This window comes from Prinia subflava, chromosome 3 (assembly GCF_021018805.1).
Source record: "Prinia subflava isolate CZ2003 ecotype Zambia chromosome 3, Cam_Psub_1.2, whole genome shotgun sequence".
NCBI classification, from domain to species: domain Eukaryota; kingdom Metazoa; phylum Chordata; class Aves; order Passeriformes; family Cisticolidae; genus Prinia; species Prinia subflava.
The window spans coordinates 37,085,046-37,111,245 of NC_086249.1; the positions used below are offsets into that span (position 1 = coordinate 37,085,046).

The 26,200-nt window shown below is 40.5% G+C and overlaps 1 protein-coding gene across 3 annotated transcripts in view; it reads right to left on the reverse strand.

Annotated features, from left to right (window-relative positions):
• The window catches only part of ATP8A2 (ATPase phospholipid transporting 8A2), a 280,952-nt gene that overhangs the window by 219,281 nt on the left and 35,471 nt on the right, over positions 1–26,200 (reverse strand). For all 3 annotated transcript variants that reach the window (XM_063394699.1, XM_063394698.1, XM_063394700.1), the window contains 8 exons: positions 19,999–20,104; positions 18,588–18,670; positions 16,964–17,013; positions 14,757–14,826; positions 12,965–13,049; positions 11,634–11,773; positions 8,211–8,349; positions 1,725–1,789 (listed from right to left, as the gene is read on the reverse strand). In XM_063394699.1, the coding sequence (XP_063250769.1) occupies positions 1,725–1,789; positions 8,211–8,349; positions 11,634–11,773; positions 12,965–13,049; positions 14,757–14,826; positions 16,964–17,013; positions 18,588–18,670; positions 19,999–20,104 (738 nt within the window). The remainder of the gene's footprint in view (positions 1–1,724; positions 1,790–8,210; positions 8,350–11,633; positions 11,774–12,964; positions 13,050–14,756; positions 14,827–16,963; positions 17,014–18,587; positions 18,671–19,998; positions 20,105–26,200) is intronic.

Here is a 26,200-nt window from a genome sequence, read left to right on the forward strand (position 1 = left end):
AGTCCCATCCAGCCTAGTCTTTAATACCTCCAGGGATAAGGAGTCCACAGCCTCTCATGGCAACCTGTTCCAGTGTCTCACCACCCTCACAGTAAAGAATTCTTTCCTAGCATCTAATCTATACCTCCTCTCTCTTTCACCTTAAGGCCGTTCCCCCTTGTCCTATCACTACATGCCCTTGTAAATAGTCCCTCTCCAGCTTCCTTGTAGGTCTCCTCTGGATACTGCAAGGTGCTATAAGGTCTCTCCAAATCCTTCTCTTCTGCAGGCTGAAGAGTCCCACATCTCTCAACATGTCTTCTTAGCAGAGATGCTTCAGACCTCTGGTCAACTTAGTGGCCCTGCTCTGGACTCCTTCCAAGAAGTCCACCTGTTTTTTGTGTTTGGGAGCCCCAGAGCTGGGGCTCAGGTCAGGTCTCATGAGGCAAAGGAGAAAGGGAGAACCATCTCCCTTGACCTGCTGACTGTGATTCTTTGGATGCAGCCCAGGATGCCTTTGGCTTTCTGGGCTGTGAGTGCACATTGCTGGGTCATAGGGAGCTTTTTGTCCCAACACCCCAAGTCTTTTTCCTCAGGGCTGCTCTCAATCCATTCTCCTCTCAGCCTGGGCTTGTGCTTGAGACTGCCCCAACCCAAGCTCAGCACCTTGTATTTGACCTTGTTGAACTTCATAAAGTTCACACAGGCCCACCTCTCAAGCCTGTCCAGATCCCTCTGGATAGCATCCCTTCCCTCCAGTGTGCTGACTGCACCACACAGCTCAGTGTCACTGGCAAACACACTGGGGGTGCAAGCTCCTGTTCCAAAAGCTTCCAGGAGCATAAACAACACAGTTTTTATGTTTACTGACAAATTTCAAATACTGTTTACAGGTGGATTCTGTAACCAAAGTTTTCTACACACAAAGTTATTGGAATCAAACCAAGGCAACCAGAAAATAACACTTAGCCAATGATAATTTTGCCACAGTAGTATTACCCTCTTCAACCAGATTTGCAGATATCCAGTAACTCCTCTGGTACTCCAAGATGTAGGCTTTGCATCTCCCACCCAATCAAGCTGCCAATTCTAAATGCAAATGCCAGATGCTGCCTATTATAGGTACTTTCATCTGTTCTACAAATACCACTAATAGAAATCAGATATTGAAGTGATATCCAATACCGATACGAACATTGAAACACACAAATTGGAAAAATATCTCCTAGGAAGATACATGTACAAATACATGATTTTTCTATTTCATTTTGGCATATATATCAAGAGCGTGGCAAGCATTTGCACAACATTTTTGATTTAGGTCTCAAAAGCTACTGTACATAGACAAGCTCACAATGCAGGTGTGGTTAGAGCTGTTCCATGTAATAGTGAAGACAGAAAAAAAACCCAAAAAACAAGTTTTCTTGAAACATTACTTCTATATCTATACCTTAAAACTTAACTATATTCCCGATGGCATGCTGCAGATTTTTCCACTTTGCTGCAGAATCAAACCCATGTATCCACGAAGTTGCTCATTCTGAGACTTCAGTTTGATTTGTACAGTTGTGACTGAAGATCTCTGAAGAACACTTTACACAATACACCTGTGTTTTAGCATGAACTGTTTATCTTCCTACCCCTAAGGGTAAGCAAGCAAAATTCAATGTGAAAGCCTAACAACTTTCCATCTTGTTAGCAACACCTCCTCCTGTCAAGAATTACATCAGAATTCGCTTACTTACATCTAGTGAATCTTCATTGACCAGGATGAGAGACATACTCTGTGAAATGAGTCTGCAAGAGTACCCTGCAAGAGGAGAGAAAAAAAAAAAAGACAATAAAATACACGGACTTACTTTTTGGAAGACTATCTAAAGTTCAAGCTCACCCTTAAGGTAAGCATCTATAGGTGAAATGACAATTTATTTTTGAGCAGTTACTCCTATCAGGCAGATTGCTGGAAACATTGGTATATAGAGAACACTCCAACATGACAGATTTACTGGAGATATGGGCTGCATTCCATCTGCCTTTTCAAATACATCATTCGAGATGTTTTAATTAAAGAAAACACTGTGTGAACTGGATGAAGTAAATATAGCCTACAGCCCTACACCAATTTTTAAGTCTACATGAAGACAGGTTTGCCTTCAGCACACTACAGGCACAAATCTGAATGCAGTTGCATCTATGCCAGATGGCAGGAAATGCACACGTTTTCATTTCAGTTGATGCTACTCAGTTCCCTTAGCCCACATAAAGCTTACATGAGCATTACTGACTCCTGAGTGCTCAGTGTGGAAGGTTCTGAGCTTCAGCAAGAGGTAGAGCTCAATGAAACTCACAGAGCCCCTACCAACTCCTATACACACAAGGTAATTGGACTAGATTGTTCTTAGTGTGGGACTAGGACATGAAAGAACACCCAGAAAGCAGTTCTGTACATTTTCCAGGACACAAAAATTCAAAACAAAAACTCTCAACACAAGAAAAAAAATCTCTTATTTTTATAGAAGTTTAATAATTTACATAATAAAGAGGTTAATTCTGCTCATATTAATGGCAAGAGAGAAATGCAAACTTGTATCACGCTGACCCCACTACATCATCCTAAAAGCTCATGCAAGTTCACTTGGGATTTGCATAGTGATGTCAGCTTCATAAAATAGCAGGGAATTAATTTCAAGCACACAGCTTTTACTGCTCATCTAAGTTACACGGGAAAAGGAAACTCAATACAATTATTTTTTATTTCTAATATTTTTTAATAGAAATTAATTACAGCAGTTTAAGAAACTGCTATCAAATAAAATGGGGTCTTGGGAAGTCTCTCGCTTTTCTTAAATGGAGACTGGAGGGTATTGCAGAATAAGTCACATCCCAGTGAGCACCCTCTGCAAGGGTGACAGATTCAAAAGCTGAACACAGTCACGGTAAAAAGATGAAGTGCCTCTTTCCATATCTTACAACAGCAAGAGAACAACTGAGGCATGAAATCATCTGTGGGATTCTTGATTCCTTAGAAAGGCTATCCTGGGTCATCAATTGCAATGCAAATCATTTCCTCAGGCTACAGAGTTCTTATAATTGGGCTAGTTTCGTAGGTGTAATCCAAGGTTAACATGTCTGCATGCGTGACTTCTGTCAAGAAAGTAAATCCCCCTCCTTCCTTTGTGGAAGACATGCTTCTATCATAGCCAGGCACTCTCAGGCAGCAGGTCTGATTACCTGCAGAAGTTTCAGTTTCTACTCCATTTTTGCGGACTATGAATATCAAGTGCAACTTTGCAAATACATGTTAATGAGCCTAGGTTTAATTTCTGCTTCAGAGAACAACACAGAATGACACTGAACCCACACCTGTTGGGAAAAGGATGAAATGTTCTAATGACGTGCAGCCTACAACATGAAAGCTTTGCAGACAGCCTCTGAGTCTGCCTGTGACCAAATCTTAGGTGGTATAGAACCGAGCAGCAAATCTCCAACAGTTACAGACAAAACACTGACTTGTTTCTCAAATCAGTTTGCCATTTTTAAAAGTTAGTTCCAAGCTACAAAGAAACTTCCTTATTTTTATTGAGAAAAGGAAAATACTACAAATTTAAATACTTCCCTCCATAACAGGGTTATTCTTTCCCTAGGCTAGAGCAACAGTATTGTGCAGTAGGCTGTTATAAATTCAGCATAACTAATTCAAAAGGATTTTCTATTAGCATTTGATTAGAACAGCAGCTGCAACAGTGGGCTGTAATTTCTAAACCACTGCTCACTGCTTCACTTTACCTCTTCCAAAATGAGCAAGATGCCATTCTAGAAGTCAAGTTGGAAGGAAAAAAGTGCTGTGGAAAAGAGTTTCTCTGCTGTGCATCTTGGAAATCATGGACTCAGAAGAACTTATCCTGTAATTGAAGCTATTTTGCATCTTGCCATCACATTAAACAGAAAGATCAATACTGGAATAGGAGAATGTAAGTCAAGCCTAACAAGGGTTTATAGGGGATTTATACATTATGTACAATTTCAGGACTAAGATGATGTTAAAATCTAGCACTACTATAAAGCAAAGTACCTGGCAACTATAGGAGTACAAGTAGTAACTTTATACATTTCTAGTAATACTTTGAAGTTTTATAATAGTTTTGTAATAGTTATTACTGGCAAATAACATGGCAAGAAAAAATGCACTCTAAGATAAGTATTATAAGTATTTTTGTCACTGCTTCTGAGCAAAATAAGATCAACTGCTGGTTCAAAGCCAGGTATAAAATGTCAACCCACACCTGTAAGTTGATATCTAGCTCTTTAATTTAAAAGTCTGACTAAAAGTCCATGAAGCAGATGAATCAGGTACTTCTGGGACTTATTTTCCTTTAAGTGTCCTGGGAGAAAGATTGCTTGAACCAGAGTTCAAGATCATAGCCCACAGGCACATTCACACTGCAGGCATACAGAATCCAGCATCTGAGGGAAGAATGATTATCCTCTGTGTATAGAGAGGGCACAAATGCCCTGTTCAGACTTTGCATAGGGATACAGGCAAGTGTGCTGGCATGGCTTGTCTCCTGAACTGAAATAAAGCACAGCTCACCAGGAAGTGTTCTTATCTCTGAACTGGAAAGATAGGGGTCTGATGGATGCACTGTTAGATGGGTAAGGATTTGGCTGGATGCCTGCATCCAGAGAGTTACATTCAATGGTTCAACACTCAAATGAAAACCAGTAATGAGTAGTGTCCCTCAGGCCAGTCCAGAGACTGGTCCTTCAGTATCTTCACACAGCACAGACAGGGATCAAGTACACCCTCAGCACATCTTGAGAAAACAACAAGCTGAATGATGCACCTAAACAACACTGAAGAGAAGTGATGCTACCCAGAGTGACTTTGATCTGCTGGAGGAGGAGGCCTGAGAGAACCTAATCAAGTTCCACATGGCCAAATGCAAGGTCCTGCACCTGTACTGCAACAATCAAATACCCTTCAGGACAGACTAGGGGATGAAGGGAAATTAGCCCTACTGAGAAACACCAAAGTGATGAAAAATTGAATGTGAGATACCTCACCTGGAGTATTGTATCCAGCCCTGGGGCCCGCAGCACAAGACAGACCTGAACCTGCTAGAGTGAGTGCAGAAGAGGGCCACAAAAGCAATCAGAGGGCTGGAACACCTCTCCTACGAAAACAGGCTGAGAGTTGGGGTTGTCTAACCAGGAGAAGAGAAGGTTCTGGAGAGACCTTTCAATATATAAAAGGGAATTAGAACAAAGACTGAGAAAGATATTACCACCTGTAGTGGCAGGTCAAGGGCCAGTCATTCCAAACTGGAAGAGGGTAGGTTTAGACTGGACATAGGGAAGACCTTTACTATGATGGGGGAAGCAAGACTGGAACAAGCTGCGCAGAGAAGTTATGGATGCTCCATCCCCAGAAGTGTTCCAAGGCCAAGTTGGATGGAGCTTTAAGCAACCTGATTTATGAAAGATGTCCCTATCAGGGAGGGGGCAGGAGGACTGTATCTTCAAAGGGTCCTCTCCAACTGCAAACCCAAATAACTGTAAGGAAGTGCTTGCAGCTATCAAAGCACATCCTAGGTAAGAGCATTCAGCTCAGCTGTAGGCTCTGATTCATGGCTCAGGGAAGGACACACTTGAGTAAACACCATACTCCCATTCCCAGAAAATAGTTCTCTTCCTAGGGAAGTTATTGGCTGGAAATACAGCAGTTCTGGTGCCCTGTGAGTGTGCTGAGCACCAGGATGGGGGCAAACAGAAATCTATCATGGGTGTTTTTGTCTCACTGAAAGGCAAAGATGACCCAGAGTATGCAGACTGTTTGAAGAAAAGAGTGAAGCTGCAAGAACATAATTAAGCCTTCTATAGCTGTTTGCAGGTAATGTTTAAAGATGTTTCTGAACCTGGAAGTCCCATTTTCAAGAGCCAGAGTTCAAATGATTGATCAGTATTAAAGCTAATAATGCATATTCTCCTCACTTGCAGAAGCATTGACTAGCACGTGGCTGAGTGAAAGGCATACAGCCACTCCACGGAAGGTGAACCATTACTCTCCAGAGAAGTCAAGAATGCAATCCAGAGACAAAGACATATGCAAATTCTGAAAACCAAAGAAACAACAGGAAGCTGGAAGAACAAAGTACTGCAGATCCTTGACAGAGCTGCCAAGAGCTGAAATATCCCTCAATATACATCCATGTCCATACAGCAAGTAAGAGACAATATGCAAAATCCCAAAAAAATTGAGAAAGTGAAAATACTTTTTATTCCCCAGACAGCATATTTATACCTGAAACACAGTGCACACGTGGATTGAGTTTTAAGTTGAAGGTTTATTACAGTTTCATTGGGTTACACACAAAAACTGGAAGGGTGCCACATGTTTATACTTTCAAGCCAACTTGAACATGAAGCTAATTATGTTAGAGTTTTACTACCAAACTGTACCTTAAACTAAGGGATAATTCAGAAGTTTTAAGCGTGATTGTTATTCTTAAGTTGCTATAATAAAAGAAACAACAAACCAAGTTTTCGAGAAAGCTGGAAGTTAGTCTCCTTCATAGTCTTCAGAATAAGCTCGTCTACTGCTGTTCAAGGTAGCTGCTGTTGGTTAATACAGCAACTTATTTCAGGTACTTACACCAAAATGTGTAACTATGTTTTTTAATTAGTCAAAAGATGGTATTCCCCTTCCCAAGTTAACTATTGCTTGTAGAGAAAGGAGAAGCCACAGATTGTGATTCAAACCAGATAACTAGCCTGTAGGAGTACAAGTATTAACTTTAGATATTTCTAGTAATACTTTGAAGTTTTATGACAGTTTTGTAACTATTTGTAGTTATTGTAACTAGTACTTGTAACTACTGTATTGTATTGTAACTAGTACTTGTAACTACTGTATTGTATTGTAACTAGTACTTGTAACTCTTGTAAAACAAATTGTCTACTTAGACCATCCACTGTATTTCTACTACAGCTGTATCAGTTCAGCAAGTTATTTCACCTCTTGGTACCACCTTTAACATACAAAGATACATGAAATTTGATCTGGTTTTGAGAACACACAAAAATTCTAGTCAGTCCAGCAGACTGCATTATGAAATTTCACTGAGTCAACCAAAACAGAAAAAAAAAAATTAAAATAACACAAAACAAACCAGCCTAAAAGCAAATGCCTGAAGCTTCTCTGAAAATAATCTAAGCTCACTGACAGAGAATCTTGAAGGAGTTTGAGAAAGCAACCTGTGCTATTAAAGTTCCTTTTAACCTACACCAAACATCTAAACAGACTAATCTGCAAATCTAAATGCAGTTGTGGAATCTGAACAGCATATGTTGCCCTCTGTTCAAGGAGCTATTTCTCCAGTCTTTTTGAGCTCATTTTGACTTCAAGACTCCCTAATTATATGAATAATGTGACCAATTAGGCTTTTTACATTTAGAACTACACACAGACAGATCTGGGTGTGTTTCAGGCTACTCCTGGCAGAACTAAAATGCTCTTTAACTGATCTTACTTAGTTGTGATGTCAGATCACAAGAGTGCAACTCTCCCTCTCTCCAGGCAGACTTACCAGTGATAGGGAGAAAAATGATCAAAAAGAACACAAGAGCATCATGGCATTCTGTTGCCAAAGATGAGACATTCGGGCGCTGTGGCATGACAAGGGGTGTGCCTACATCAGGATATGTCCTCTTACCAAGTGTCTTTATAATGTACTAACAGATTTGATGTAAGGGGAGAGCAGGGTCAGTTATTTAAGCTTGACTATCTACCTATGTTCACAGACATGGCTTGGAAGATGCTGTAAACCATACATGCTTTACATTATTGTATTTCCCATTGTATCCCCAACTCCATTCAAAGGCAGTCAGTAGGAAAAGAAAAAAAGCTCTAAAACTATTTCTGAAACATTAGTCTGGTAGAGTTTTCATGTTACCATCAGAAAGAAGAGTTACATATATTCATTCTGTTAGAACTACATTTACCCAAGAGCACAAGGATCCCTTTTGCTTTAAAAGAATAATAAAATTCAAAAAAAGAATATAGCCTGACACCCATAGTGAAGACTTCCCTACAAAACCCCTTCTCCAAGGCTGTGCCCTGAGGAACAATTCTATAAGCAGCAGGCTCAATTCTATTTAAGAACCCACACAGCACATCTTGCATGTGACCTGCTATATATCAGAAAATTCAGAGTAACCAGAATGATCGATACCTATATTGAGAGCTGTTTCTTGTTTGTCACCTGTCAGAATCCATATCTTAATTTCTGCCTTTATTAGTGTGGCTATTGTTTCTGGAACACCTGCTTGCAGGCGGTCTTCAATGGCTGTAGCTCCAAGAAGCAGCAAATCCTGGGGAAAAAAGAAAGAAAACAATCCCTCAAATTCTCTTACGATAAACCTCTGTTTGGAACATACTCAAAAAAGGAATTAGGACAGCATGTTGCATCTCACTGCTAATACTGCACTTTGACAAGCAATATACACCACAGTAAATTTCTAGTGTGGCTGTTCTACTTCCTCTGCATACAATTCACATTTCAAGGGGTACGGTCAGGAACAGAGTGTTTTTGATCAGAAAGATGGCAACATTTCAAGAATAATTGATTCAAGTTATAAAAGTCCAAAGTTAGCCTATAGATGAACATATATACTAGACCATTCACTAATCACCATAGCAACATGATGAGGAGTCAGTTTATATATTCAAGCTCACAAAACAAAAATTATTTGGCATCACATCATTTAAACTAATTTCCCCTTATAAAATGTACATGCAGGCTGGATATAATCACTGAGAGCAAAAATTATTGCAACTATTTATGGATCTAATCATTACATTTGTGTAATACAAGTGGTATGAACATTAATCAATCCAAGTATCTGTAATCAACATACAGATGTCTGCCAGAAATACATGTCTCATAGTGAATTTAATACTACAGTGTTGGCCATATTCTCAGGCAATTCTAAAACAATTGCTTGAGGAGATTTGGCTACATTACAGAAAAAAATTAAAAAACAAGATGGGCAAAAAAATAGCTAAGAAATAAACTTTGTCAAAAGGTACAGCCTACTCAGATTTTACCTCTCAAAGCATTTTAATCATTTCTTACACACACAAAGATGTTCAGCTTAAAACAAATTGAAATAAGTTCAGGCATACTGTATCATTTCAGAAACTGCACAGAAAAAGGTAGCATATTCTGTCCTTTGCAGGGACTAAAATTATTCAACAGAAATGAAGACAAATGAACAGAAGTAGTAAGGCAAGTTGCAGTTGTTCAGCCTGAGAATGATGAGGCTTCAGCAATATCTTACTGTGGCCTTTCCATATAAAAAGTGGTCTTATAAGAAAAATGAATAAAGACTGTTCACCAAGGCCAGAAATGGCAGGACAAGGGTGATGGCTTTAAACTGAAAGAGGATATATTTAGTCCAGGCACAAAGAATTGACATTTTTATGATGAGAATGGTGAAACACTGGAACAGGTTTGCCCACAGAAGTGGTGGACCCATCTCTGGAAGTGTTCCAGAACAGGCTGGATAGAGATTTGAGCATCATGGTCTAGTGAAAGGTGTCCTCGTCCATGGTTGGGGGTGGGGGTACAACTACATGATCTTGAAGGGCCCTTTCCAACCCAAATCTTTCCATGATTCCCTGGAGAGGGCATTAAAAGCAGCTCCCACTTGTATGAATCTAAGCATGCCTAAAGAACAGAAGGGCAAATTGTTGTCCATACAGTGTGTAAGCTGGCATTAGTCACAGGTCTTGATAGCGCTTCATTTTTGCTATGAGAGATTCAGCTGGCAAATGTAGCAGAATCAACTCATGAAGTCACTAGGCTTTAGTGCTCTACAGCCTCTCAATGAAACATCAGCTCTGTCGATGCTAGCAACATTTGAAGGTTACAAACATAATCCAAGCGTGCAATTGTAGATAGTCTTTTTTTCCCAAAAATCACTTGTTAAGAAGTTACACATGACAGCACAGGCATCAGCATGGCTGAGCTACCTGAGCAGGGGAGTTACCACTGCACCTGCTGAAGCCCTCTGAGCAAGGCTGTGGAAGGAAGTCAGTTCAAGTTTCTCTCCTCATGTGCACCTTTACTGTGATCCAGCAATCTCAGCACCCAGACTGAAAAAGTAGCTCTCTTGGTCTAATTTGAGCCCTTAGATGGAAAAAACCCAGGCTGTTAAAATACGTTATATTTTGTGTTACAGCCAAATGCCAGTTTATTTGTAAGGCCTGCTTCTTGGCATGACCAGCAAGCAAATATTAACAGGAAGGCATACAGTGGATAGTTCCTAACTCCAATTCTACAACCCATTCACAGGTTCTCTCTTTTCTTAAAAAAGATACTAAATTGTGAAAAAGGCAGAAAGTAGATGACCAAAATTTATCTAAAGCTTCAGAACACATTTTGAAGTACAGCAAAAGCAATGTTCATTTTTCACCTTGGTGAAAACAGAAGAGGATGAGAGCACCGTGTAAGAAGCAGAAAGCTGAAAGGAGCTACCCAAACCTACAGAACCCAAGGATGAGATAACCACACTGTTACTGACACAAGACCATTTCAGGCATGACTTGGAAAAGGAAGACTCAATCTTCAGCTGTTACTGAAAGAGTTCTTGGAGCTTTTCTTTTACCCTCTGAAAGTTAGTTCCTATCCTAGGATCAACCTCTCTGTGGATGCCCCATCCTTAGAAGTATTCAAGGCCAGGCTGGATGGAGCTCTAGCAACCTGGCCTAGTGAAAGGTGTTCCTGGCCATGGCAGGAGGATTGCAACTCAATGACCTTTACAGTCCCTTCCAAAGTAGGCCATTCCATAACTCTACGATTTGCCCAACTATCTGAAATAAACAGTGCTCCAGAACCTAAGCAGTATTTTAATATTTATTTTAAAAGATATTGAAGTTCAAAACACGTTCTAAAGAAACCACTAAACAGAATTAAATACCCTCTGGGGCAAGAGGGCAGAGCACGAACCTGTGCAGGTGAGGAGTGCAACAGACAGCACTTCGGAAAGCAGCAAGACCAACACGGCTCAGAGAAACACTGGCCCCTAGCGTTGGCATTTAATATTTCATTCACCGCGTTTTAACATTTCATTTCATTAGCGTTTCGAATAGGCTCTCTGACACCTACTTTCCCCTTCTAAAGTTAAGAGCTCGGCAATTTCCATGGAGTGCAGGTTCTCATCCTCTTTTAGCCCATGCCCCTACAGGTTTTGGTGAGCCCAACACTGTGCCTACAACAGCCTTCAAAAACCCTGAATTTGACTGCTGTATGAAAAGGAACACATGTCTTCATACCCTAAGTGCATGGAACTCAGTGCAACCCAACGATTTACATATATTATCTTTATCAATTTACAACAACCTTACATAAAACAGGGACATGAAAAAAAGTGTGAGAAGAGGGGGTTTTAAGTGGAAATTATTTTTTTATCTGTAAATTCATCTCAGATTTAGAGATTAAAACTGAGGACCCAACAGGTTACCATCAAAGAACACCTTTTCGGTTTCTCATCTATGAAATTAACAGTTTATTTCATTGTATAAAGCCCGAATTCCACTGGAAAATACACATGTAAGGGAATCTACATCTGATCATCAAAAAAGTATGTTTTACCTTTTCAATGATCTCATAGCATTCCTCCAGCTTCTGAGTTCTGTCTTTCAGAACCGTACTGGATTCATTGTAGACATTCAACCACTCTCTGTAAGACTTCTCTGACAGATCAGCATAAGCAATGCACAACGTCCTCAGACCTGCAAAACAGGAGACAGCCATTACCCACAGGAAAACTGCACTGAGTATCATCAAATCATTCATGTGTAATAAATGTTAAATTCTAACCCTCATGCTGGAACAAGAGCTTCTGACACACACTGTTCAACTCTGGATTCCACAAAACCTCCCTGTACATTTTTTTAAGCACCTGGATTTCCACAAATTTAAACAACAAATCTAGTTCATTTTGGCCATTAATGTTGGTTGCAAATCAAGAGAGTATTGGAAAAAAACTTTTTACTAAGTACTTTTTACTAAGAAAGCAAGCTTGCCTTTCATGTCCTTTTAAAAAGATGGTATTAAAGAACAGGTTACATGCTGTGATTCGTAATGTTACTTAGTCAAACATCCTGCACAACCCCATGCTTCCTTTTAGCAAGACTGTGTTCTTCAGTGTACCAATGTAACTCACAGTAATAATGAGGGTTAATATAGCAAAGAGGGTTCATGAAGTACAAAAACCAGTTTATTAGATCTTTGACAAAAATTAACACAGAAGTAATGATTTTCTTTTCTGTCACGAATCGAGCACAAAAGGAACGTGTGTGATAAAATACACAAGTTCCACTATGGGGAACGTGGAAGTCCATAAAAAAAATTCTAAAAGTGGAATGATACTTCAAGATTTTGGAAGAAAAACATTGGTTCATGGTTTTACGGTAACTCAGGTATCCTGTGCTATGGCAGAAGGGCAAACAAAGCCCAGTGCTTCCCTGTGAACAGAGTTGTTACATCAGTCAAAGGCCTTAAAGACCACTTGAGATGATCTGTGATGTCTCAGGCTATCAGGCTTCCCAGCACGTTCAGGTTGTCACTCTGCTTCACAAAGCCAGAGACACCAGGCATCCAACTTCTACTCTGCTAAAAACATCCCCAACTCCAAAGTAATTGAGTTATTCTGGGCAATACAACTCATGTCCTTTCCCTTAATCGAGGACACACAGAACACTGTCTTTTCCTTCCAAATTCCATTTCCCACTGAAATCACATGGAAGTCAGAGAAAAATCTCCTCACAGTTGAAGCCAACCTACAGTTGTCAACTTGCTGATAACACACCCCATCCTAATTTATCTTCACAATCACCTTGACACCACAGAGCTTAGACAAGGCAGAAGATGCTGCAAATAATTTCATAAACCGAGTTCTCATGGCATGCTGTCTCTCTTACCTTCCGTTGCGAAGTATTCAAGATGGCACAATGTTTGTTCCATATACTGGGAATCTTTTGAAAGCCTCTCAAAAATTACATTATCCTATTAAAACCAAATTCATTACAACACAGTAAGTCTACATTTGAAGTTGTCATTTGTGTATTTACAAGCTGAAGAGAAGCAATATGAACAGACTTGCTAATATCAAAAACAAAACCGTATTTACAATATATTTGGGGTTTAGAGACTCCAATTTGAGTAATTAATCTTAATTAATTAATCACTTAATCCAAAGTAATTTGATTGCACCCAATGGCAGAGATATTGCAACCACTTTAAATAATCGGGAGATCATGATATTCTGCCCTCCTCCCCTCTTTCCATAAAGAGGTGCCCATTACTGGGCAGTACAGAACACTCCTTTATAAATTACTAAGCCAATACATTGTCTTTCAGACAACATAAACATCTGGTCTTATTCAGTAAATATTGCAGTCCCGTGCAGTAAAGTTTCCTGCAATGCTTTGTAGAGAAGATTCCTATTGATGTCAAAAAACAAAAGGCAGAAACACTGATCATGTTCTACCACAACATTCTCTCAGAAACAACTTTCTTCCTGCAGCAGCCCTCTTTATCAGTAAATCAAAGGACAATTGAAAAGGTCCAGGTAACAGCTGAAATCAAAACAGAGCATCACCTACATATCTAGAGTCTCTGGATTTTATTTATAACTACCAGGACAAGTTCTACAAATGTAATTCAGAAACCCTACTCATACATCTGCTCTTAATCTAAGTAAACAGACCTACATCTAGCGTTGATTAGAGACAGGCATACAAACCTAATTATTATGGAAGCAACAGGACAGAGGATGACTACCAGAATGTGGAAGAGTTAATGCAGAACAGTCAGCTAACTTACATTTCACATGAGTGGCAGATGCAGCATGTTAGCACATCTAGGTCTGCTCATATGGAAAACAGCAAGAAATTTTGTACAACAAACTCTCCTGTCCTCCATCTCTTCCATTGCCACACTCCAAAGAACGGTGTGAATTGAGGCACAGCATGAACAAGCAAGTTGCAGGTCTGTGTGGTCCTAGTAGGCATACAAGTGAACTACCACACAATGGCAGCAGGCCCAATTCACTTCCGCCACACCAGCATGAAGCCAGCACATCTTTATCAAATCAATGGAAGCAACAGAGTGGTGAACACTGACCTATATGTCATGACAAATTCAAGTAAACCAGATCCTCACAGAGGTCAGAAAGCGATTTTGCCCTGTTGCAAAAAGCCAGCTCTGTAGTTTTCCACTGAAATTAGAACCACTCTCTGGCTTTGGACAGTGCTAGTTTTGGAGCCTTTGCGCTGTGCTAAGTTATTGCTCTTGTCAGTGAAGACAGAAGCACAACATGGTGCAAGTCATGATGACAAATAACAGCAGGTGCAGAGATGCAAGAAAGCCAGATCAAGAGCCAAGAACTTGAGAACAAATTTTAGTGTGATAAATTCAGACAACAGCATTTACTCCAGCACCTGAACTCCCGCTGCACAGCTGGGTGAAGCCCTGGCTTTGCAGTAAGGGTACTGCTCCCATGAGTTTCAGGATTTCAACTGGGCAATAGAAAGCCTAGCAGTCTTCCAGCCTGCAAAAGGAGTCAGAGCAGGAATGACAGCTCTCTTAAATCACTTGGCCCTAAACAAAAAGCCAACAGGTATTATGTATGAGACATGAAACGTCAGCATCAGCCACAGCTGTTGAAACAATAACTGGCAGTGTTCTCCATTAGGCAGCATAATTACTTACAGCCCCTTTGCAGTAGAGACGTAGCTGTCCTGCTGGAGTTCGAACAATCACTGACATTCTCTTCCTGTTGCTATTGAAAGAAAAATATTTGCTTTCATTAGTCAAAGTGGTAAAGAGTAATTCCTGTTCTAGCCAGTGAATTTTCTCAGATGTATTTTGTGCATCTGAGATTAAATGGGATATAACAGCAGTAACATAAGATCCCACAACCCTTGACCACACGGAGATATATTAAATTGCCTGTTTCCAGCTTCAGTCCTATGTTTCCCATTGGCAAGCACTCCAGACTTATACCCAAATGCAAGCAAGAATTTGAAAAACAACAAGATAGTATAAAACCATCTTGAAAGAAGGCGAGTCACATTTATTCTCATTATTCTCTCTGGTTTTCCTTATTCCTCATGCAAAATTGCTTTGGGGGGCTCTAGAAATGGAATCATTAAGGCTGATTACATCTTTATGATAGGCATAACAGACATTGAAACAACCATCCACTGATAAGAGCAGCTATTTAACTTCCTAACTCAAAAGAAAGCAAAAACATCATAGAAAGGAATCATGGTATAAACCAGTTCTTAGACTATCAATTCTTTATACTGGTCTAATCAGACCCACACAGTTGGAATTAAGAAGGAGGTCAGACACCCTGAGCAAGGACAGGACAGTCAAGTTTGGCACATATCTTAAAAAATAAATAAAATGTAAACAGTAGCATAGTGTACATCAAAATTTAACAAAGAAAGGTATGCAAAGATTTTATTTTTTTTTTTTTATGAAATTTTGATGTTTTACCTATCAATCTCTCCTTCAAAAGAGCCACTGGAAAAAACTCACAACTTCCAAGAGGCAGAGGCAAACAAATCAAGTCTCATCAAGGGAACCCTAAGAACACACAGTTTTATATAAATCTTTTCCTTAGCAAAACAACCAACTTGGAAGAATCCTTCTTCCTCATTACTTTTTTGCCAACGTGTACAGAGTGCAGAGCAATCTTCCTTCTCCTCTTGATCTTGCTTTGAGAAATGTAGTCACTTTTCAAAGCTCAAGAACCATGTGTATTAAGGTAAGCTCTTGGCATATATTAATCAGACAAAACAAATCCTTTCTGAGGCTTTCTGAAGAGAGGTTGGAAGGACAGCAGATACCTGTCCCCAGAATTTCTGCAACATCCTAATGACACTGGGAAACTTCTGTGTGCTTTTTGAACACTAATTACAGTAACTCCCTCAGTGGTCAGGTGCTACACAGAGGAGAACTAAGACAGCTTTTTTTTTCCTGCTGTATGCAAGCTGTGGCTATTCCTGTCTAGAGACACCAGAGTGCTGGTCAACTTGTCACAAACCCTCAAAGACTCTTCCAGGTGCCTTTTCAGATACTTCCCACAAGTAGCTTAAATAACCACATTCTGAATGGAAAGAGGGAGGTATTCAAGAATAATCTTCAGAGCAAGTCAGGACACAAGAAAAGCTACCTACCCAAATTATCCCTACCTTTAGTTTAACATAGTCCTTTAGAGCACAACCAGCCAATTCAAAGACAGCAGAGAACAGGAGTTCAAGGCTTTAATCCCCAGCAAGAGGACAAAATAAACGACAACAGAAAAAAAAGGAATGCTGACTAGCACCATCCACACCAACATAACTTTATCGACTGACAAAGAGAAAGCACCTTGTCATTTCCACTCATTTAGGGGCCTGATTCATCAGAGCTTCCTGCAACTCAAGCAATGCCCATCCTAACGAGTCTGACAAATTAGGAGTGCTTGCAATGTTTATATTTTCATAGCTGGCATGGTTCTTAAGAAGGGGCACTTCCAGGTGCAGTTTCCATCTACTCAAAAAGTAATTTTCAGAAGCACCATAAAAGTGCAATCTCTAAGTATGTTCTTGAAGTAGACAAGTGACAAATCAGGATATCCATGAGTCACAGCAGGACACTTCCAGGCAGCAACTTCTCAATAAATGAACAGAGCTGCAGTGGCAGGAAAAAGTTCTATGATCACATGCCAACAGCCACCAGTTTATAACTAATTCATAGCACATCAGACATAAGATGAAGGGGCAGGACAAAAATTAAGGAAATTCTGCTTTTCTACTATATCTGTTTCTACTGTATCTTTTCTACTGTAACTTTTCATTCTAAATAACTTTTTTTATAGTAAGAGTTTTCTTACAACCCTGAATTTCACATTTTAGAGGAAAACTTACCTGGAAAACTCCAGCACATTAAGAATTTCAAAGGTTTTCTCTTTGCCCAGCTACAAAAGAAAAGAAAGAGTGTACTATTGTAAGTACAATTTACATTATATTCTTACACGTGTAGACCCACGAGCTGATCAGGTGTCTGTCACATCCCAGTGCAAATAAATGTGGCAATGGCTCCCTCCGCTGGTTAAAGCATGCAGAGCCCTCTTTAATGAACTTCATTCAACATCCTAAATTGTGGCATCCTTCATTTACTACTGCTACACCATTCCTTACAAGGAGTTAATATCCTTTTCAAAAGCTAAGCTGCATATGTAATTCTCAACAACCACCAACTAAGAGATATACTACAGATTGTAGGTACTTTTTCAATTTAAAATAAGCATGCTTTCCAGGTTTAGTATTACAATAACCTTTGACTAACTTCCCTTAGTAATTCTTTTATTTGAGTTCACAAAAAAAAAAAATTTTCATGGGGAAAAAAAAAAATTAACTGAGGAGAAAATCCTGTTATCACCAGCAACTCCCTGCTGGGGCTGAGCAGGAACAACCCAAAGCAGGAGAAAGATTGTAAAACATCTGCCATTCCTTTTGTATAATGCGCAGAAGGAGCAGTAGGAGTGACCAGAGTCATTGACCTCCAGTTGTAGCATGCAGTTAAAGAAAGTGCCGCAGTAAAATCTAATTGCAGTATAGACACGTCCAAGGTACATACCACTTCAGCAACATCCCCAAGATTAATAAGCACCTCCAAACCATTTTCTATGTGCTGCCGCTGATACAGGCAATCAGGAGAGGCAGGAATCTCTGGGAGTGACAGTTTTTATTGCTGGTTATAGATTAACAATGCTCCCAGATTCATATTATGACTATACAACTAGGCCTGCCTGCTCCTGCAGAGGAGAGAAGCATTTAGATGGCTCTAGATGACACTGTTCATCCTAAGCTCTCCTCCTTCAACTAAGAAGCAGTTTGAGTTTATGACAAGTCCTAGAAGATATGTTTCAAGTGCTTAGGTTGGCAGTGTACCAAGAAATTTGAAAGGGAACATACCTGAGAGGAAGGACAAAAATAATTCATTATTCTTAATAAGCACCCTACTAGCATCTGTGTAAATCTGGAGCCACTTTAGCTTAGACTGCAACTCGAGTATGAATGTGGCCCCATGAGTCTGAGGCTGCCTGTGTCAACTGCAATCCATTAACCACACACCCCTGCAAACACAGCTTGTCAAACAGATACATCTTCTACTGAAGATCTTACTCAGAAGAAAGAAATGAAACATTTAGAACAGCAACCATTAAACACAACAGTCAGAAAACCTCCCAGACACATGAATTCCCTTCTAATGTCAGCATTCCCATCTGTGCTTCTTGGACAAGGGAAACATTTTTCAGGCACAATTGCTGACATTTCCCATATAAGTTTGCAACTTCCTATTGCCCATGCCACACAGAGGGGCAAAGAACTTGGCATCTTCAAATAAATTAAGCCAACTTTCCTCAGTGTACACAAGCCCTTTGCGTGTAGGCTCCTCAAGGCCCTGGAAAAAGGCTCCCAGAGGGACCAGAGCCCTTTATGCTGTGCATGAGCTTGGCAGCCTGTGCCATGCACATCCACCACTTACCGCATCGATGATAACAGAATGGGGAGTCCGTCCTGTGAAGACATAACCAAGTTTTTTTGCTCCTTTCACTAATGCTCCTTCATCTGCCAAAACAAACAAACAAGCTTTAATTTAACCTGGTATGTTAGAGAGGCCTCCAAAACCCATACCCATACTGGCAGACTGCCAAAACAGAATCCCCTTTCCTGTGTACTCCCATCCATAGGGATGATAGAGTAGTTCTGCACACCCTTCCACAAAAACATTCAACATTTTAGTCCTACAAAGGCCACACAACATCAACTACACAAATGTGTATAAAATCCTGTAACTACTGAAGCACTAAACTTATTCTTGTGGAGGTGCCATACTTTTCCAGATAAAGAAGGGGAAATACTTGTTCTAAAAGCAAGGTGGAAGCTCTGTTACTTTAAACTCCTACGATGTGCATTTAATCCATTTTCTGCTGTGCAGGCACTAAGTTCAGGTACCACAGAAATACAAAACTGTTTTCTGGAGACTCTACTGGGCAGTGTTATTAAGAGCTCAAATAACAGAGCTGCAATCAGAGCCAACACCTGTACCTCCCATAAGTAATTACAGAGCCTCCTGAGGGAGCAAGTATCATTGAGCACAACTGGCATAAGGGTGGATTTAGTGCTTAATTCAAGCAACCCTCACATCTCTACGACTCCCTTAGTCTTCTCACAGTTCATCACACTGAGCAGAACCTCCTCACATGAGCTCTTCATCCTACTTTTCAGACACTTCTTAAGACATAAATAAGAAATGATGCTGCTTCATCATGCAATACATCACTTCAGCAATTCTAGAAAGATCTTCACTAATAGAGATAAACTTAATGGAGAGCAACACTCCCCAATCTGGCCCCACCTAACTCTGTCTGTGCCAACTGAAAGGAGTAAAAAAAAATGGGTGAAGGGCAGGCCTGAATACCGCCAAGATTTTGGAAGCTTTGGTTGTATTGTTGTAAGTTTTGGCTGTATTGTGTCTCAGTACTTGATAGCTCCCTATCTTGCTCTACACAGATACTAGATCAAGAAAAACAGTTTGTAGTCATGCCAATAAAGTAACTGCTCATGCAGAAACAAATCACTACTTCCTACACATTCAAAGTGTTTTACTTTCACCCTACATAAAGAGTAGATGGTCTCATGAGCACGGAAGGGATCCTAAGCCCAGCCTATCCCTAAAGAAACATCACAGACCATGTGGTTTTGTAGGAAGTATTCCAAAACTGTGTGTACTGATTAGAGAAGATGCCAGATCTACTGCTAGCATTGTGGGGGACATTTTTGCTTCCAAAATCAATGACCTTTGAAATGACCCAGGAGTTTATGGACCTTTCTTCCTCTACCTCTACTGATTCAACTCATTCTCTTCCCTCCCAAAAAAGAAAGCAACAACCAACCTGGAGAGGAGGCCTGGTAGATGATTGTATTTCCTTGTCTCTCAGGAACAACAGTATGACACACGGCCAGCAGCGTGAGGAACTCCTGTATATGTACGGCTGTGGGCTAGACAGGACACCAGGAGAGTGAGGTTCAGCACTGCACACGGACTGAGAAACCTGTTCACTAAACTGAGATGATCTCTTATATGCCACAGACAAAAAAACCCTAAAGCATATTCTGTCCTCTGTTCATAGCAGTTGTTTCAGCCTCAGAACACCAAGACAGCACAGTTCAGGGCCAGCGTTCATGAACTATAGAGCTACTGATAAAGACCTCATTTAAGTTGCAGAGAGCTGAGAAGGCTGAGTATTTCCCCACCCCTCACCCATAAAAACACTACTTCTTCTTTAGCAACCCAAGCTTCATATAGGCAAAGACATCTGCCACAAGCTGATGACAATTTAGCAACAGGAAATAATACTAATGGCAGCTTCCAAATGACTGACAGCAACCAGAACGAAACTTGCTACAACTGCAGCCTTAAAGATGAACATCCAGAGCTGAGAGCAGCTGAACAGCCAGTAGAAGGCAACATCACCTGTCCTTCCAAAGGAGAACAGCACCCAGTCAAGCATAAAATTAATCAATGGTGCCTACACATTCAGCATCATGAGAACATTCAACACAAACTACTGTTCCTAAGTGCTGAAACAGACACCAGGTCTGCAACTCAGCAAAGTTGGCCCTTAAAGCACACGTCTCTAATCAGCCAACTGTGGCAACTGCAGCCTTCAGTGATGTGAAATTAAGTCCCTCATCCTGTTCTTCTCTCCTTTTCACCCCTGCCTCTGGCACAAGATTTATTGTTTCAGAGCAGTCAGGAGGAACATTCAGATGCCCAGCTCACAACCTGGCCCACTAACTTCATCCACAATTCACACAGCTCTTCAAGATGCTAGGCTGAAACAGCTGAAGTGAACACGTGGTTCTCCTTCACCAGCTCTGCTATACCCATAACATCCACAGGTGGTAGCATCAGTGTCTTGCATCACAGCAGCCATTTGCTCAGTGACTCAGACACGAACTTAGTAGTTCTACCTTTGCAGAAAGCCCTACTTGACTTTGCAAACTCTCAAAGAACTTCTGCATATAAAATATCATCTAGGTTCCAAAGTTTTCATTAGCACAGCATATTCATTGGCAACATGAAGGTTTAATTAGTAGGAAGTAAACTACTATGAAAGCCACAAAACCATGTCAGCTGGCCAACACTGTGGCAATGTGTGCAAACAAAAAAAGCATATCAGAAAGTAGTATAATAAGACTGAAGATCCAAACCCTATATTTTTGTTTCACTTAATGTACTTCCCCATGTAACTGTTTCACACAGGACCTTTGCATACTGAAATTTCCAAATTGTATGGTCACATTGCCACTAAAATAACAAGAGTTGTTGCTTCTGACATACTGAGGTGCAGAGGCTGTTCTCAGGAAAATGAACATATATTTACACACTACTGACTAAGGCCATAGCAAATTACAATCAAGAGGTTACTGCTGTTCCATCATTTCCAGTCAAAGCAATGGAAGTTTTATCTCCATGTCAAAAGGCACAGCCTACCAGATTCTCATTTCAGCATCTGTGGCTGCAGACCTTTGATGTCTGTCTTACACTTTTATCACCTAGCCCCTTAACAAGCTTTCATACTATGTGTTCTATCAGCTGGAAACAACCTGTCTCAGTAGTGACATGGATTTTAGTCCTTCCTAAGTACGTATTTATGTTTGCAAGCCAGCAACATAATTTGCTGCTGTCTTGGTATTTTCACAGCCCACAATGTATTACAGGGCAATCTTCCAATTCTGCTGCAACAGATCAGCAGAGGCCCAGCTTATCACAACAGCTCCTCCACACAGCTGTCATTTATTTCCTTTCTATATTGTTCCAGCACTGACAATATTTGTTGCACAGACATGAATCAGGGTAGAGCATTCAAATTCTTGCTTTGGACCTGTGAACAGAAGATCTGTTAATGGCTTCTGTGGCAAAGTATCCCTTCCAGTATGCTGAGCTGAATCCCAGCACAGGACAGAAGTCCCACAGCTTAACCAACTCTGTGTTATTACTTATTTTCCTCTCTCAAGTGTCTGACATCTCAGTAGTCAATTCCTTACTGATGGTCTGGTCTCTGTGAGACGTTTCTTGCCTGTTCATGTGTTAAGGTCAGCTTTATTTCTTCCTGCCCCATTTTTTAGTTCTCTACTTATCTGTAGTTGGAACAAAGTTTGGATATTTTAATCTCTTATTCATCAGTCCACAGGTAGTTCTCATTTTAAGTGCCTTCCTCCCTCATTTTTCTCCCTGTGTGCAAACAACTCTGGGTGAAAGCCATGGCTTCTTCCCTTTTCTTTTTTCTGGTGGTTTGTTTTTGTTTGGGTTTTGTTTTGTTTTTCCCAGAAATCCATGGAATAACTAGTGTACGAACTTCTACACAAGCAATATACTCCACTGGCTAAATTATTTTGTTTGCTGGCCCTACCAGCTGTGAACCACATACACATTGCAATGGTCTCCTACTTCTGGCAGCAGTTTCTGGGTTGTTACCTACAAAGCTCTATCCTCAGGCAAAGTAAAGTTTAGCTACCTAGTAGGCACAGCACTATCCATTATCAAACAGATCCCTGGTCAGAAAGCAAGTTTTCATCCCTTCATGATTCCTCTATTTAGAGGAACAAAACACTGAGACAAAGCCTCAGTCCTTTGGGGAGCTAACTGCACTGTGCAGAGCTTCATATCTGCACATCTGCATGTCCTTATTTGGACTCTTCACTCTGAAGACAAACTATTTTTTTCAACTGTTAAGAGTCTGATAAGACTACAAGGAATTTGCATGTGAAGTTAAAGATATCTTTCATCTTTCCTTTAACTGTAGCAGTATCAGATCAGTGCCTCCATTCACACTATTTCCAGGTAAACAGGACTGACAGTTTTTTGAGCACATGGCCTAGAAATGGCCAGTGCAATATTATAGCACAGTCTAACAACCTGACCTTACTGCTTTGCATGTAAGTGGCACATTCTGCCAAAGAAAACTGTGAAAATGCTTATGTACTTAATTGCCAAGGAGAATTACAACTCACCATCTTAAAAATAGATGAATTTCCTACCATTTAGTTCACTAAAGTATCTGGAGAGCAGTGTGAGGATCCAGCCACAGTGGACACCTCCAGAACAGTGAAGCTGGCAGGACTGGGGGAGATCAAGACATTTCAGGCAGAGACTGAGAGAAGACATTAACCAGCTTTTGAATATCCAGAGAGTTAAATGCAAGTTTATCTTGTCCAAAACCAATGAGATATGACCTATAATTAAAGATACTGCCTTGTACTTGAACAAAAGTACTGAAGTCCCACGCACAATAAGAACAAAAGCAAAAGAAAGAAAAATATATTGCACCAAGCTCTAACAATTTAATTGTGAGCTATAAAATGATGTGTTTGGACAGTTTTCCAGCAATCTGAACTAGAGCCTCCCATAGGCTTTCATCATCTGCACATGTTTTTTCTCCCTACTGCATTTCAAATCCCAGTTTTCATCCCAGCTAGCCGTGATAGTCTTTCTGGTTCTGCTTTCCTATGGAATTAAGAATCAGCTGATGATAGCTGTCATTTCAACAAAGCTTGATGGGATAATAGCCTCAGTTCCCACACACTACACAAGAAAAGGCAGATGTATTGGTGAGGTCTCTACAAACACTTTCAGCGTGGTTAAGGCTCAGTGTGAGCACTACAGTTGTCTGTTCTGCCTGGCCAGCTGCTAAGGCACTCATCACGTGTACTCACTGAACCAATTCAGGCATCTGCAGCTATACCATGTCTGCTGCTTCTTGGCCAAGAGATTATTTGGGAGCCACAGAAGAAAGTTCATATGCAAATTGAAATTCAGAGGTAGTTCAGAGAGAATCCTGGGAAATACAGGAGTCTAGGATGAGAACCAAGTCTGTTAGTTCCTCCACTTCTTGACCTCCTTCCCTGCTCTCCTATCATCCGTGTAAAACATAACCTCACACCAAACAGGCTTGCGTCTCTGTGCTGAGTTCACTCACAGCACACACGAAACTAGCAAGCACCAAGGTAAAGACTATCTAGCATATTCAAACATTTCTTCTAGTCTTAGAAAAAAATGGATCTTTTCTTATTAGACTAAGAGTTTATGCTATTTTCTCTATAGAAACAGGACAGCATCATACACTTGGTACAGCTGCACAGTTTGTCCAACAGATACAAAGAAGAAAAAACGCAGGCAGACAAAGCTAGGCACTTTCTTCCACATTAAAAGACCAGAGCAGCCAAGAGAAACCTCCACAGGTTTTCAAGACAAGTTATTTTTCCTTGGAACAATCTGCAGGGCAATAATTCTTTAACTGCTGCTCAAAAGTAGACTTGGCTATCAGTCAGTCAGCCCTTACACACCAGCGGCCCAGAAGAGCTATGAAATTTAGAGGTGATGCAGGATGCTAAAAATCTTCTTAGCAGATGGAAGACAGTCTCATGAGTACAAGTACATAATTTTTAATTTTCAACCTGGAAAGAAAATTACTTGGCACTGAGACAGTTCTAAACTAACACTTGTGACTTAACTGAAAAAAAAAGGATTAAAATGTTCAAGACCAGAGCAATGAACACTTAATGGGAGTTTGTAAGAAAACACACTAACAGCTTCACCTGCAAAAGGGCAAATGTTTGGAGGGAATTAATTGCCTGAGTACAGCACCATCTAACTTCACTAGGTAGCTTATGCTAGAACTTCAGTTTTTCACCACAGTTCACTAAATGAGTAGAAACTGACAGACATCTGCAAATGGCATCTGCAGCTATCAGGTGCAAAAATTAAGATAATACAGATTTTTAGGTAGAAAGAAGCAGTTTATGCATCTCAGCAGCTGACCTAATGCAAAAAAGTTAGAGAAACCCTTCCCTCTACCACTATCCTTGAATCCAGCCCTCCTCTCACCCATAGGCTGACCCCAATACCCCAAACGTGCTCAGCAAACTGTCATAAGCAGCCCCTGCATTCCCATGCCTTGTGCTAAAACACCACCTGTCAGAGGGTGGCACCCATTCCTCCAGTACATTCAGGCTCTGAAAAGTATCTTTGGCCTACACAAGGTACTTCTCATTAGCCAGTAATTTCCCCACTGATTGACTGAGGGCTGAGTTCACACAAAATGCTCAGCCCGACAGTCAGCTGTGCAACGCCATCAGTATTTGTCTGTTTAAGTGACCAGCAAAAAGGAGACTGGATCCAAAAGGGTTCAGCGTAGAAGACTTCCGAGCTGTCTAGACAAAATGACACTTAAGGAACCCACCAAAATCCCTTATTTGCCTGCTACAATAGTATATTCTTTAATCCCCCAAAGCAGAAACTACCCAGAGAAGATCAAATAATTAGGTAGCCCCAAAATAAGGGGCCATCTCAAAGCTAGGTGAGAAATTCCATCTCACAGCTCATTTGAGATACATCCCTTCTGCTGAATCTATTTAAATATACCAAATCCTTTTTCTCTATGCATACCTAAAGCAGCAGCAGCCAGAAAGAACTTGAAGACATTTTATCTGCAGTCTATACCTAAACCAGAATGAATACCTGGAGTCAGCAATTGCCATAAGCCACAACTGTAGCCATAAATGAACAAACAGGACACAAAGGAACAGGACAACGCACACATCTTGGCTGCAAGTCATGTCCAGTGGGAAATCACTCCAGTGTATATGATTACAAAAGCCACACAGGAAACCAGGGCACTGTCCTGAAAGGATCACCTTGCTGGAGGTTAGAGCACAGGAGGCATCTTTAGGCTCCATCACCCTGCAGAATACATAGTGCCACACCAAATAATTATTCCCTTAGGGCATTCACACCATGCTGCAGTTCTTAAGTACTGCACAGCAGAACAGAAAGCAAAGCTTTCCTGCACACAAACTGTATATTGCAACTATATTTTAGATGCTCCTACTAAAATTGACCAGGCCAGTTACAGAAGCTGTACTGTCTAAGGAGAGCAATCGGCTGATGGAGTTTGCTCTTACCAATGCTCATACCCAATACTGTGAGACAGCCTGCAGAGAACAAGGGTCATGCTTTTTGGCAAGTGAATTCATTGTCTGGTGTCCAGTCAGACACTTCATAGCCACATGATTTCCAAATAAACAATGAAC